At 37.0% G+C, this 15437-nt stretch overlaps 2 protein-coding genes across 4 annotated transcripts; both read right to left on the bottom strand.

Moving 5' to 3' along the window:
• Positions 1-2119: 2119 nt before the first annotated feature.
• Positions 2120-9020, bottom strand: LOC124530919 (trypsin, alkaline B-like). 3 transcript variants are annotated; one of them, XM_047105305.1, is made up of 4 exons: positions 8933-8996; positions 3242-3404; positions 2766-3018; positions 2120-2470 (listed from the first exon to the last, which is right to left on the bottom strand). In XM_047105305.1, exons 1-4 carry the CDS (start codon positions 8979-8981, stop codon positions 2174-2176), a joined length of 762 nt encoding a protein of 253 aa, XP_046961261.1. In that variant the 5' UTR covers positions 8982-8996; the 3' UTR covers positions 2120-2173. The 3 variants fall into 3 exon arrangements, with proteins under 3 accessions (XP_046961261.1, XP_046961253.1, XP_046961247.1); XM_047105297.1 differs by lacking the exon at positions 8933-8996 and adding an exon at positions 3858-3957; XM_047105291.1 differs by lacking the exons at positions 2120-2470; positions 2766-3018; positions 3242-3404 and adding exons at positions 7293-7622; positions 7938-8190; positions 8320-8482 and having other exon boundaries at positions 8933-9020.
• Positions 9021-11770: 2750 nt separating this feature from the next.
• LOC124530908 (trypsin CFT-1-like) lies at positions 11771-13681 on the bottom strand. Its single transcript, XM_047105279.1, has 4 exons — positions 13575-13681; positions 12933-13095; positions 12445-12697; positions 11771-12229 (listed from the first exon to the last, which is right to left on the bottom strand). Exons 1-4 carry the CDS (start codon positions 13621-13623, stop codon positions 11933-11935), a joined length of 762 nt encoding a protein of 253 aa, XP_046961235.1. The 5' UTR covers positions 13624-13681; the 3' UTR covers positions 11771-11932.
• Between the last annotated feature and the right edge of the window lie 1756 nt (positions 13682-15437).

Raw genomic sequence — 15437 nt, forward strand, 5'->3', positions numbered from 1 at the left:
TTGATCTTTTAAAAGGAGACATTAATCTAAATGATACTCAAATATCAGGTGTACCAGAACAGGAGGAAAATCTCATTATATAAAGCTTTTCACGAAGAAAAAAATCAAGGATCAGTACTAGTTCGTAGCGTACGACCAGGATAATGTACCACGAAATTTGTAGGACAATGTGGCCATTACGTTACATAGATATGAGCTGAAAAAAATCTGCTAATTAGTAGTTATTTTTTCTTTAGTCTTCCGAAGCAAACTGATCATAATAAAGATGAGTACCTTTATTTTACCAAAAAAAAATGCTTGATAGCAATCAATTGCGGTCAATCAATTTCAATTAAATTGCTTATATAATACATGAGACAAAAAAACCCCGCTGAGTTTCTATCGCCGGTTCTTCTTAGGTCAAAGTATTTTCTTTTCCAAGCCCGTGGTACTGTTTCAATTGACCATCAATAAGAAAGTGCAATACTTCTATATTGAATAAAGCAATTTGAGTTTGTGTTTGAGTTTGATCCTGGCATCGGAAGGAGAAGTGCAGTGGGTATTTTTAACCATTAGTTACGTGTTATAAAATACTATCCAAACGAGTATAGCAGCCAAGTCAACGAATATAAAATATATATATATATATATAGACACATCCGATGTAATTAAAGTTATCTGGATTTATATTGCCTAACTGGAAGAGTCAGAAGCAAAGTAACTGATTTCAGCTTACGTATTGATAATAATCTTATTGCTCCAAATCAGGATGATGCAACTGTTTTTTCAATTTAATTTCAAATTAATATTTAGTAGGAGCCCACTCAGCTACAATCTGAAGATATGCAGGCAACACCACTTTACCTACAAGTAATTGGAGAAACAGCCAGGAACATCAATATCGCCGGAGCTAGGGGTCTCTATATCCTGGGAACCCCCTAGGTTGGCCTGCCGTCAGGACGTCACGGTACTATGCGCAAGCGATCCTGTGACGTTCCCCAATGTACGTATCATATGGGTGAAAAGCGTCAGGCGTTTTTCCAGCGAAAAAAAAGGTACGCAGGGTGACACTATCACTGGATAAAATAGGTTTACAACTCTTATACACAATTTTTTAATAATATGTGATAAATGGTTTAGAGAAAACGTAACAAATACAAAGTCTGGTAAGTTCGATTTGATTAAAACTATTATTGTAAAAATAGCTGAGTAATGTAATCCTATAAGCTTCTGTTCGATTTTAGAATTATTATCGTTTAATGCAATTACATAAAATAGCTACTGATAATAAAAAATTTAATACTTGATTTTATTTGATAATTTCTAAAAATAATAATTTAGTCTTTATATTAATTTATAGTATCTTATATTGAGTCATTTATTACGGTTATCACACTAATATTGTTAAAAGGTAAGGTTTGGTTATTTTCGAACTGTTCTTCTATGATATTTAATAAAGTCATTTCACATAAGATTGCCTATGTACAATTAGTGTCAATGTAATAAAATAAAAAATTGTCTCGTGCATTTTAAGCGACCAGTGCCAAAATTATTCGAGATATAAGAAAATGATGCATGATCATGTTTACTTTTAAAACATCGCTTTGAATAATATTACTGCTGTTAACAATATTTTTTGTACATGCTGCCTTGCATATTGAATATGTGTTTGATAATAATACTATAATAATGTTGTAAAACTTGTGTTCTATAATATCCGAGAGTAGAGGGCCAAGCCGCAACAGACAGATGACGATGACCACTTGTTTTTTCACGGACAATTTATCTATAACGGATATTATGACAACGGAATTATTTAATAAAATTTTACCTATCATTAAAATGCTTCATAAAATTTGTTTATTCATTATGATTAAAAAATAAGGTCAGTCATCGTAAATTTTTATACAACGTATACTATCTTATCTTCATCTGACTTTTGTACTTGAATGTAATTAAGAACGTCATGTAAATAATTATTAGATTTTAATAATTAATGGACAGTCTTGACATTTTCATTCAGATTAAGATGTTAGAATATTTATCAAAATTATTAAAATACTTTATTAAATAATTTTATAACTTCATGATTACGTCAGTGTTTTATTATGGAGGTATAGGTTAAATTATTCACATAATATCATTTATTATACATATTATATTCAGTTTTTTTTTTCAGTTTCAATTAATTAATTTAAGCATTGTTTTGGATCCAGTTGATAAATGACGAAACACGGCTATAAACGCCTGGATATCTGTCTCTGCCGCATACAAAGCCATATGTAGAAATACCAACGACAACCCCGTTGTGAACAAGAGGACCACCATAATCACCTTCGCAAAAATCGCGGCCACCCTGATCGAGGATACCGGCGCACATCTGGGTTTCAGGGATAGTCACGGAGATAATATTATAGTTTCTTCTACAAACGGTATAGTTGACTGTAAAGATTTGGACATGTCTCAGCTGTTCTGACCTGGGACCCCCGTACTGAAATTAAAAAAAATGATATAATATATTTTTAGTTAATTTTGTGAAGAAAACGACTTACTTGATTTCGCTTAAGGAATTTTTAAAAGTTTTGGAAATAGATAGATTTCCGTAATCTATCTTAGATTTGCATAATACAAAGCAATGCTTTTATTTTTATGTAACATAAATGAGGCCGACCACCTGTTTGTAGTAATAAATATTTTAGCTTAAACAACATATTTAACTTATTAAACCACGGTTAATTCATTCTCCAAAGACTTGTATTGAAATAATATATGACAAATATACGTACATAAATAGCTCCCCAACCAGCAGTCCACACAGCCTGACCGTCAGCTACATTGTAGTTGGGACCTGCGAATCTACCAGGCTGTACGTTTCCTCCAAGGCTGAAACTCGATGACACTCTGAATATACCAATATCATTGTCAAGCATATTATTATAGTCGGGGTGGATGATTAGGCTGCCCACATTGTGAGTAGAGCCTCCGCTGCTGGCATATGAAGATCCAACTCGTATGCGCCAAACATTAGGTGAAGTACCGCTGTTAAATAAAATAAAAAGTTTTTATATCGTTTTTACCAAAGCTTTATATGCGATTATTTTTTACAGTAAATTAATTAAGATGTAAACTCTTAAATCTGTACTTCACGAATCACAGACATGTATTAAAGTAGAACCACGCGCGTTATCCAACGGGCTTACTAAAGTTATACCTACTATCTTGCTTTAAAAAACTAGAATATCAATGACTTTAGTCGACTTACTAAAAGCAATGACCAACTGAGACAACAGATCTGTTGTTCAGGATGACACCACCGCAGGCTTGTGTATAACCTTGGTTAGTATTCCTTAACACCACAGCGGCGAAGGGGTAATTCTGTATGGTAGTCAGTGAGCCTCCAATGATTCTCTGGTTGTCGGCTATGCCTTAAAATTAAGAAAATTATGAATTTATGATTTTGGTCAAAAAGTCATTTTACAGGATTAATATATTATGTAAATTGAAAGGTGTTTGTAAGTGCTATTAAAAAAGATATATTCTTATATTGTACGTCGGTAAATAGTCCACCTGATATTAAGTATTCACCACTATCCATAGACAAGAACTCAAAGACATTAATAATTATTCCTCATATTGCCAAGATGCCAACTATCTTCGGAATTAAGATAAACACGGGCCTGTTGTTTGGCACCATAATATATGATGAATGGTTGGTACGTATCCAGACGGGTTAGTACAAAACACTACCCCGATGTTGATGATATCATATACACGAAAGTTTTTTGGATACCAAATAAGTGCTTGCAAATGAAAAAAAGAAAACCAAAACTCTTCAGCTGTATGTACATATCAATAGAATATTATTTGAATATGCTCACCCGAAACAGCCGTTAAGCACAAGGCAAATAGAAGTATCAAGGAACGCATTTTTGTGACTGTGTACTAAAGCGAATTTCAAGTAGTTCTTATATTTATACTAAATCAATATCAATAGTATAAAGCATAATCTGATAGACGTTATTAAATTAAATTTTATCTATATTTTAAATTATAATCTCAATAAAATCCACACTGACGTAGAGGGTGACGCAAATACTTACCGGACAAGGCTGCTTCAGCAAATCAACCTTCGAATGTGGTCTGAAGAAGTGTGCCCGCGGGTGCCCCGAAGGCATTCCCTTTCGGTGACAGTCAGCGGAGGTCACTTAATGTTGAGAATGGTAGTCATCCTGGTCAGTGGCGAAACGGAAGAATGAGGAGATTGCAACCGCTGACCGGCTGGCGGAGAACCGCCTGATATAACTTTTATTTTTATATCAATTGAAATTTCGTAGCTCTGTAAAATTCTTGAAATTAACATGGCTAAGCATCATTGACTATAAACCCTCTCTAGTCTAAATTAATAAACATCTGACTCGAGTCAAATGATAACTTGAGAATATTTTTACACAATGATGGGAGTCGCATAATTTAATACTGAATCCTGACAAAACTTAGTATATCATATTAGGAAGGAAGAAGCTGATCTATCTTATTGGCCTAACATACAAATTAAAGGCAAGTCAATCGAACATGTTAAAGAAGATCAAAACTTAGATCTGAGCCTTATCGAGCTATGTTGTGATATGTGGTGGTCCAGTTCAGGGGCTGTGAAACATAGGAGCACATCGACCAAGATTATATTGATCCGCCGAACAGGAGATCGTCTTGGTAGATCAGTATAGTCTTGGTAGATGGGACAGTACTTCTCTATGCTTTGCCAGTCCCTTGGAAAGAACGTTGCTTTAGTGGGAAAGACCCGACAGCTGCTGCTGCTGTTGCTGGTGAGATCCTTTTGGAAATGGAGGAATATATTAATAACTCATATTTCATTAGTAGGAGTATGGTGTACCGTTGGTTTACTCGCGAAAGTGCTAATGTTATGTCATCTAAGCAGGCAGCGTATCGCGCGTGGATTGGAATGGTTGTATTGGTAGGGCTTCGATTATTGGGTCACTGAAAAGCAACCTACAACGAATAATCCAAGTCCTGCACGAAGGCATATATAAGAGCGGATTCACAACGCATTGTGCAAATTGGTCATAACCTTATCTCGCATCCTACAAGCTCCCGTAGTATTTGGTGTGTGACCAAGAGTGTCTAAAGCAATTTCTGGCAGCCTTCGCTGCCACCGCACGGGAACCCGAATGGATCGATAGCCCACCACAGGAGAAAGCCGATCTCCTGGTGAAACTCTTTGCCTACAATTCTGCGAACGACGATTGAGGTGCGCTGCCAACAACATACCTCCATGTGGCCGAAACAAAATCAGGCAACGTGATGTGCATGCAGAGCTACATTTACTAAACGTATGCATAGGTTAGCGGTCCTGACGGAGTACCAGCTATAGTGCTGAAGAAGTGTGCAGCAGAGCTGTCTTCAGTGTTAACGCACCTGTTCTGCCGCTTTCTACAGGATGTGAGCCGGAAGCCTAGAGGAAAGTTAATGTGCAAGCGGTTCCCAAAAAAGTGGACTGGTTCGACACGGCCAATTATCGGTCAATAGCTATCATCTTAATACTCTGTAAGGAAATGGAGCGGATCTTAGACTATATTGCTAACTTTTAGGAACATACATTGCTATGTACATGATAGTACAGTGCATGGGGGTTACCACGGACGCGCAGTAGCCGAGCGAGTCGAAAATGTGAAGAGGCGGAGGAATCTTGTTGTGGAACTCGTTAGAGCTCATTGTCAAATGTGGTTCTAATAATCTTGTCGAGTTCATGACATGAAAACACAGGTCTGCGCCTTCCCAACTCAACAACTCACCACAAAGAATAATTTCAATTAAATTTAAAGACAATCGAGGTAGTCTCTGACTCAAATATTTCACGTAATAGTAATTAAAATCAAAATCATCATCATCATCAGCAGCCCATTTTTCTCCACTACTGCACATAGGCCTCTCCAAAATAACGCTATTGTGGTCTTTCTTCGGCTACTTGCATCCAGCTCCTGCCAGCCGTATTGCGTAAGTTGTCACTCCACCTTGCTTGAGGACGTCCTACACTACGTTTACCGTCTCATACCTGATGCGATACCTTAAAGAATTTACGAGTATAACTCTTTCCATAGCACGCTGGACCACTTTAAACTAGTGGACCAGCCTTGTCGTGAGTGTGCACGTTTCGGCTCCGTATGTCATGACAGGTAGGACGCACTAGTTACAAAGGTCCTACAGTGACTTTCGTCTTAAGGCACTGTAGGATCGACGGTATAAAGATTAGACATAACTTCCCAAACGCTACCCAACCTAGCTGAATTCTTTTATTCACCTCGTCGTCAAGGTTGTTTCTACCTTATCGCAAAGTCTACTCGAGGTAGACATATTTTTGAACAACTTCGAGGACGGTACCGTGTATTACAATGGGTTCTGGTAGAACATGTTAATTGAACATGACCTTGGTTTTATCCAAGTTCTTCCGTAGGCCGATGCGCATAGAAGAATCAGCCAGTTGTTTCAGCATGTGTGTTTATGCCACCATGACGATGTGGTCTGCAAATCTCAAGTGAGAGAGTGTATTCGTCATTTATGTTGATTCCACGTCCTTTCAGGTTCAGCGTATTGAACATATCCTTCATTGCATTAGTGAACAATTTCGGGGAAAAAATCGTCTTGTCTCACTCCTCGATGTAATGGTATGGTTGGTATGGGATATGTTTACTGATTCTGTACTTGGACGGATATGGTGGGACATAATATTTTAAGTGAAGCTACCACCAGAAAGTAGATTGTATCCGAGAAGAAACGGCAAGAAACTCAGTTGTTTCTTTATTTCAACATTTAAAAATACAGTCATTTTAGTTAATTACAATTAAATATGTATGTATGTAACTTATCCTGGTTGAAAGTCAAAAAGTATTAATTTCACACTTTTTTGTCGTCTGCTTATATTAATCTTGTACTGAATAATATGCCTTCTTTACCAATGTACTTTTTACGAATGATTTAAATTCATAAAACGGAAAACTTAAAATTTCCGTGGAATTTTATTGCAGAAACGGATACCTTGCCCCAAAAAGGTCTTATTAACTTTGCGAAGTCGGAAACTTGGCATTATAAGTTTATCCTTACTTCTTGTGCACATACAATGATTATCATAGATTTTATCAAAGTGATCAATGTTACTATGAATATACATAATGTTGTTCCAAATATATTTTAACGCAACAGAGAGTATTGCTACTTTGTTTAAAACATCCCGAAGATGGTGTCTAACTCTAGTGTCTAAGTCTAGTCTAGGTGTAGGTTAAATTAGTTACAAAACAACATTTATTTTATTCAGCTATTTTCAGTTTATTAATTTAAGAATTGTTTTGGATCCAGTTAATGTAAGAAGATACACGGCTGTAAACGCCGGGATATCCCCTGATGCCGCATGCAGTGCCAAAAGTAGAAATACCAACGACAACCCCGTTGTGGAGAAGAGGACCACCATAATCACCTTCGCAAGGGTCACGACCACCCTGATCGAGAATGCCAGCGCACATCTGGTTATCAGGGATAGCCACGGAGATAATATTGTAGTTTCTTCTACATACGGTTTGGTTGACTGTAAAGATTTGGACATGTGACAGCTGTTCTGACCTGGGACCTCCGTACTGAAAATAAGAAAATAGATATGACATATTTTTAGATATTTTTTTCAATACTCCGATTTTTGTATGATGTGAAGAACACAACTTTGATTTCACTCAAGGAATTTTTAAAACTTTTGAAAATAGGTAGATTTCCGTAATCTATCTTATATTTGCATAATACAAAACAATTTTTTAATTTTTAATTAACATAAATAAGGCAGACCACCTGTTTGTAGTCGCTAAATATTTTAGCCTAAACAATTTATTAAACTTATTGAACCAAAAGTAAAACACTGTCTATAAAACTGTATTGAAATAATAGACAAATATGCTCACAAAAATAGCTCCCCATCCAACAGTCCACACAGCTTGATTGTCAGCTACATTGTAGTTGGCACCTGCGAATCTACCAGGCTGTACGTTTCCTCCAAGACTGAAACTCGATGATACTCTGAAGATACCAATATCATTTTCAAGCATAGTAGTATATTGGGGATGGATGATCAGGCTGCCCACATTGTGAGTAGAGCCTCCGCTGCTTGCAAATGAAGATCCAACTCGTATGCGCCACACATTAGGTGAAGTACCGCTGTTAAATAAAGATAAAAAGTTCTTATATCATTATCACAAAAGCTACTTAGGTATTTGATTATTTTTTAGAGTGAATTAGTTAACACTTATTATTAAACTGGCTCATGAATGAATTTGATTGACTTACTAAAAGCAATGCCCAACAGAAAGAATAGATCTGTTGTTCAGGATGACACCACCGCAGGCTTGTGTATAACCTTGGTTAGTGTTCCTCAACACCACAGCGGCGAATGGGTAATTTTGTATAGTAGTTACTGTTCCTCCAAGGATTCTCTGGTAGTCGGTTAAACCTTAAAATTAAGAAAAATAGAAAACAAATAATTAATTACAAAAAGTTAAGGGTCCTCATAAGTGCTTAATTGAAAAATGAATATTCTTATATAGTAAGTTGATAAATTGTCGACCTGATAGTAAGTTTTCACCATTATCTACAGATACGAATGCAAGAAACATTAATAATTCCTCATTTTGCCAAGATGCCAATAATCTTGGGAACTAAGATTGTTGTTTGGCGCCAGAATATGTGGTGAATGGTTGGTACGTACCCAGATGGGTTAGTGCAAAGTCTACTACTTTGATGTTGATGACATAAATATGTTTTTTAACTTTTCGCGACATAAGGGTCATCAAAGGCAGGACAGTTTTTTGGACACCATATAAGATGCAAATGAATAAAAATTAAACTAAAAACTCTTCAGCTGCATGTACATATCAATAGAATATTATTTGAAGATACTCACCCGAAACAGCCGTTAAGCACAAAGCAAACAGAAGTATTAAAGAACGCATTTTTGTGACTGTGTACTAAAGCGAATTTCAAGTAGTTCTTATATTTATACTAAATCAATATCAATAGTATAAAACATAATCTGATAGACGTTATTAAATTAAATTTTATCTATATTTTAATTTATAATGTCAATAAAATCCACTCTGACGTAGAGGCTGACGCAAATGCTTACCCGACAAGGCTGCTTCAGCAGAAAGTGGTCTGACGAAAGTGGTCTGACGAAGTGTGCCCGGGGACGTCTCGCAGGCATTCCCTTTCGATGACAATAAGCGAAGATCACTTAATGTTGAGCATGGTATTCCTCCTGCTAGGTAGTGAAATATAGAAATGAAGAGATGGGCACCGCTGACCTTCTCAACCTGATAAAAATATCATTTTTATTTAAATTAAAATTTACTACCTTTATAAAATTCTTCTTCGGGGCCCTTCCATTCGGCGAATCAGTAAAGTCTCTCTGTTGCCAGCTTTTTGGGGCAGGTCTTCTCTACGCTTCGCCAGGCTCTTGGAAGGAAAGTCGTTTTAGTGGGAAAGACCGGACAGCTGCTGCTGCTGTTGCTGGTAAGATCCTGTTGGGAATTGAGTACTACATTCCTAACTCAGATTTCATAAGTAGGAGTATTCGTAACCGTTGGTTCACTCACGAATGTGCTGATGTTGTGTCATCATTCAATGGTTCCATTAGCAGGGCTCCAATCATTGACTTACTGGAAGCAACCTGCAACAAATAATCCAGTCCTGTTGCATTGTGCAGATTGCCGGTTATCTTATTTCCTATAAACTTCTGTAATGTTCGGCGTCTGACCAAGGCTTTGCAAAACTATTTCACGCAACCTTCGGTGCCACCGCTCAGAAACCCGATTGGATCGCTAGTCCACAGGAGAGAGCCGATCTCCTGGCGAAACTCTTTGCCTACAATTCTGTAAACAATGATTGTAGTGCGCTGCCAACAACAATACCTCCATGTGTCCGAAATAAAGTCAGGCAGCGTGATGTGCTTGCAGAGCTACATTCTCTTAACGCACGGGAAGCTGGCGGTCGTAACGGAAAACTAGCTAAAGGGTAGAAGTGTGCAGCGCACTGTCTCCTGTGTTAAGGAGCCTGTTCCATTTATCGCTTACTACAGGATGTGTGCCGGAGGAAGGAAATTAAAGAGTAAGGGGTTCCCAAATAATTGGACCGGTCTGACACGACAAATTATCGGCCAACTGCTATCACCTTAGTACTTTGTAAGGCAATGAAACGGATGTTAAACAACCAACTGATCCATTACCTAGAAGATCACAGTCGAATTAATGATCGTCAGTATGGGTTTCGCGGTCCACTGGTGATCTAGCGTGCGTAACAAACTTCTGATGTGAGGCTATCGATAACTGTCAGACTCGATATCTCTAAGGCTTTTACGGGCGGTAAAAGGATAATTAAAATCTCCCAATCTTGTTTTCTTCTGCACTCCCCGTTCAAAATCAACCGTCTTTTGTTTTTCTCGTGCCAGGCAGTACCAGCTCGCCACACTACGCCACGAGAGGAAGTGCCACAATACGACACCATATTGTTGACACCGTATATTATCATATTAATACATGTTATTTCAATTAAACAAACGTATTTAAAAATCAAATCCGTACTAAAAAATATTATTTCAAATCCGACAAAAATCATGACACAATCTTAGCTTTCGCGTTTTATTTGATGGTTGCGCAGTTTTGATGGTAATGCAGTGAATGCTGGCACTCTCTTTATTGTGAACATCAATTATATGCTCATCTTGGGGAACAAACATATGTATATTGCTATGCAGTTGATAGTATAGTGCAAGATGGGTTACAATGGGCGCACAGTAGCCGGGCGAGTCGAAAATTAGGAGAGGAGGAGGGATCTTGTTGTTGAACTTGATAGGACGTTAGAGCTCATTGTTAAATGAGGTTTAATGAGGTAAATAATCATTTAAATTTAATTTAAAGACAATAGAGGTAGACAATAGTCTCTGAATCAAATATTTTGCGTAATAGTAATTAATTATTTGATAATTTATATTAATATGATTAATAAACAAAAAAATACCAATAGTATTGTTGGAAACCATCATAGTACACTAAAACATTCAAGGAATGCAAGAAAAATATCTAGAAATTAATATTTATAAGACATTGATATTTGATGAGTATCAGAACATTGGATTTTAAATGATATGTACTAGCTACCCGCACCAGCTTCGCACGGATGCATTACCGTTACTGAACATACTAGAGAATTTCCTTATATTTTTTGTATACAACGTTTGCAGCTTTTTTGTCATAAGACGAAATAAACTCTTCATTTTAAATATGTACTATCTTCGAAAATATTCATTTAAGTTACAATTACAGTTAATAAGGTATTACTTCTCGGAAAAGAAAAGTAATCAATTTCTGAAAATCATCATATCGACATTTTTTATTCCTGCTATCTCTGTTAGGTACCACAATCGAGAGTTTTCGTACCGGAAATTGTTTGGCTCCTCATGACAAAAAAACTACTCACAAAACATTAGTTTAATAGTAAGTGCAAAAATGGACCATGTACCATTGTAATCCTGTACTACGACAGAAAATTTGATAACGGCAAAAATACAAATTTTACCTATCATTAAAATGCTTCATAAACTCTGTTTACTCTTAATGATTAAAAAAATAAGATCTTAATTTTTTATACGACGTATACTATCTTAATCGTCATCTTAATTTTGTACCTGGATATAGTTAAGACTTTATATAAATAAATATTCGATTTTAATGATTAATAGTCAGCCTCGACACTATCATTTGTTTAATCAAAGAGGTTTGCATTCTTATCAAGAATATTAAATTACTTTATTAAATTATTTAATTAATCAGTGTATTAATATGAAGGTGTAGGTTAAATTAGTTACAAAACAACATTTATTTTATTCAGCTATTTTCAGTTTATTACTTTAAGAATTGTTTTGGATCCAGTTGATGTAAGAAGATACACGGCTGTAAACGCCTGGATATCCTCTGATGCCGCATGCAGTGCCAAAAGTAGAAATACCAACGACAACCCCATTGTGGAGAAGAGGACCACCATAATCCCCTTCGCAAGGGTCGCGACCACCCTGATCGAGAATGCCAGCGCACATCTGGTTATTAGGGATAGTCACGGAGATAATATTGTAGTTTCTTCTACATACGGTTTGGTTGACTGTAAAGATTTGGACATGTCTCAGCTGTTCAGATTTGGAACCCCCATACTGAAAAAAAAATGATTTTTTGATATTCCTTTGTTTTGCTCTTCGCTGTTTTCGCTTAAGGAATTTTTAAAAGTTTAAAAATAAAATTAATATAAATAAGGCCGATCACCTGATGGAAATGTTTTAATCCTGAACCATTTATTAAACCTAAATACATTCAGTGAATACACTCACTATAGAACCGTATTGAAATAATTTATGACAAATATGCTTACAGAAGTTGCGCCCCATCCAACAGTCCATACAGCCTGATTGTCAGCTACATTGTAGTTGGCACCTGCGAATCTACCAGGCTGTACGTTTCCTCCAAGGCTGAAACTCGATGATACTCTGAATATACCAATATCATTTTCAAGCATAGTAGTATATTGGGGATGGAGGATCAGGCTGCCCACATTGTGAGTAGAGCCTCCGCTGCTTGCAAATGAAGATCCAACTCGTATGCGCCAAACATTAGGTGAAGTACCGCTGTAATAAAGTAAAAAGTTCTTATATCATTATCACAAAAGCTACTTTGGCATTTGATTATTTTTTACAGTGAATTAATTTACACGTAATATTAAACTGGCTCATTTACCCTTCAAACTGAATCAAAGCCATGTATTCATGTAGAACTAGGGGCGTTATCCAACGGACATATTAAAGTTATTTCTACTACCTTGCTATAAAAAAATTAGAATATAAATGAATTTGATTGACTTACTAAAAGCAATGACCAACTGAAAGAACAGATCTATTGTTCAGGATGACACCACCGCAGGCTTGTGTATAACCTTGGTTAGTGTTCCTCAACACCACAGCGGCGAAGGGGTAATTTTGTATAGTAGTTACTGTGCCTCCAAGGATTCTCTGGTTGTCGGTTAAACCTTAACATTAAGAAAAATAGAACACAAATAATTATTTGTATTAATTAATTACAAAAATTTAAGGGTGCTCATAAGTGCTTAATTGGAAAAAGAATATTCTTATATTGTAAGTTAATAAATGGTCGACCTGATAGTAAGTTTTCACCATTATCTACAGACACGAATGCAAGAAACATTAATAATTCCTCATTTTGCCAAGATGCCAACAATCTTAGGAACAAAGATTCACTCGTTCCTGTTGTTTGGCGCCAGAATATGTGGTGAATGGTTGGTACGTATCCACCCAGATGGATTAGTGCAAAGCCCTACTACTCTCATGTTGATGACATAAATATGTTCTTTAACTTTTCGCGACATATGGGTCATCAAAGGCAGGACAGTTTTTTGGACACCATATAAGATGCAAATGAATAAAAATTAAACTAAAAACTCTTCAGCTGCATGTACATATCAATAGAATATTATTTGAAGATGCTCACCCGAAACAGCCGTTAAGCACAAAGCAAACAGAAGTATTAAAGAACGCATTTTTGTGACTGTGTACTAAAGCGAATTTCAAGTAGTTCTTATATTTATACTAAATCAATATCAATAGTATAAAATATAATCTGATAGACGTTATTAAATTAAATTTTATCTATATTTTAATTTATAATCTCAATAAAATCCACTCTGACGTAGAGGCTGACGCAAATGCTTCAGCAAAAATGCCGGCTAAGGCTGCTTCAACAAAACAACCTTCGAAAGTGGTCTGACGAAGTGTGCCCGCGGGCGCCTCGAAGAATGCCTTCGATGACAGTCAGCGGAGATCACTTAATGTTGAGCATGGTATTCATCCTGCTAGGTAGTGAAATATAGAAATGAAGAGATGTCCACCGCTGACCTTCTCAGCCTGATATATCATTTTTATTTAAATTTACTACCTTTATAAAATTCTTCTTCGGGGCTCTCAATTCTCCCGTTCGGCGAATCAGTATATTCTCTCTGTTGGCAGCTTATTGGGGCAGGTCTTCTCAACGCTTCGCCGGTCTCTTGGAAGGAACGTCGCTTTAGTGGGAAAGACCCGACAGCTGCTGCTGTTGCTGGTGAGATCCTGTTGGGAATTGAGTACTACATGCTTAACTCAGATCTCATTAGTAGGAGTATACATAAGCGTTGGTTCACTCACGAATGTGCTAATGTTGTGTCATCTAAGAAGGCAGCGTATCTCGTGTCGATCAATGGTTGCATTAGTAGGGCTTCAATCATTGACTCACTAAAAACAACCTACAACAAACAATCCAGTCCTCACCTCCAACGCATTTTGCAGATTGCCCGTGATCTTATTTCCTACAAACTTCTGTAATGTTTGGCGTCTGACCAAGGCTTTGCAAAACTATTTCACCCAACCTTCGGTGCCACCGCTCAGAAACCCGATTGGATCGCTAGTCCACAGAAGAGAGCCGATCTCCTGGCGAAACTCTTTGCCTACAATTCTGTAAACAATGATTGTAGTGCGCTGCCAACAACAATACCTCCATGTGGCCGAAATAAAATATTTTGTGAAACAAATACACATACGCACGCACACACACACACATACATATACACACACACACACATACACACTCTACTCTAGAATACAGTAAGAAATAATTATTTATCATTTATTTTTATTTACATACGAACGATATGACACTAAAATATGAGAGAGGACACTGATTTCTGTAATACAGGTCTTTGAGCCTAGCTCAGAAATCAGGGACTTCATTATACTTTGTAACTTTTTATGTGAATAAAGATTATTTATTTATTATTATTTATTTATAAAGTCAGGTAGCGTGATGTCCCTGCAGAGCTACATTCTCTAAAGGCACGGGAAGCTAGCGGTCGTAACGGAAAACCAGCTATAGAGTAGAAAAAGTGTGCAGCGCACTGTCTCCTGTGTTAAGGAGCCTGTTTCAGTTGTCACTTACTACAGGATGTATGCCGGAGGAAGGAAGTTAATGAGTAAGCGGTTCCCAAAAAATTGGACCGGTCTGTCACGGCAAATTATCGGTCAACTGCTACGTCACCTTAGTACTTTGTAAGGTAATGGAACGGATCTTAAACGACCTAGTGATCCATGACCTAGCAGATCACAGTCGAATTAACGATCGTTAGTATGGGTTTCGACCAAAGCGGTCCACTGGTGATCTAGCGTACGTAAAAAACTTCTGATGTGAGGCTATCGATAACTGTCAGACTCGATATCTCTAAGGCTTTCGACAGAGTCTGACACAGAAGCCTTCTCTCTAAGCCGCCGGCATATAGTCTGCCAGCTCAGCCCTGCCCCTGGACTGCCAGCTTCCTACACAATTGTA

This window comes from Vanessa cardui, chromosome 1, assembly GCF_905220365.1.
Source record: "Vanessa cardui chromosome 1, ilVanCard2.1, whole genome shotgun sequence".
Taxonomy (NCBI): Eukaryota; Metazoa; Arthropoda; class Insecta; order Lepidoptera; family Nymphalidae; genus Vanessa; species Vanessa cardui.

Coding starts and splice junctions, on each gene's coding strand:
- LOC124530919 (XM_047105305.1), bottom strand. CDS start 8,981: ATGCGTTCTTTAATACTTCTGTTTGCTTTGTGCTTAACGGCTGTTTCG. Junction 3,405..8,932: donor GTGCTTAACGGCTGTTTCGG/GTGAGTATCTTC, acceptor CTTAATTTTAAG/GCATAGCCGACAACCAGAGA. Junction 3,019..3,241: donor TCAGTTGGTCATTGCTTTTA/GTAAGTCGACTA, acceptor TTTATTTAACAG/CGGTACTTCACCTAATGTTT.
- LOC124530908 (XM_047105279.1), bottom strand. CDS start 13,623: ATGCGTTCTTTAATACTTCTGTTTGCTTTGTGCTTAACGGCTGTTTCG. Junction 13,096..13,574: donor GTGCTTAACGGCTGTTTCGG/GTGAGCATCTTC, acceptor CTTAATGTTAAG/GTTTAACCGACAACCAGAGA. Junction 12,230..12,444: donor TTGGATGGGGCGCAACTTCT/GTAAGCATATTT, acceptor TTTTTTTTTCAG/TATGGGGGTTCCAAATCTGA.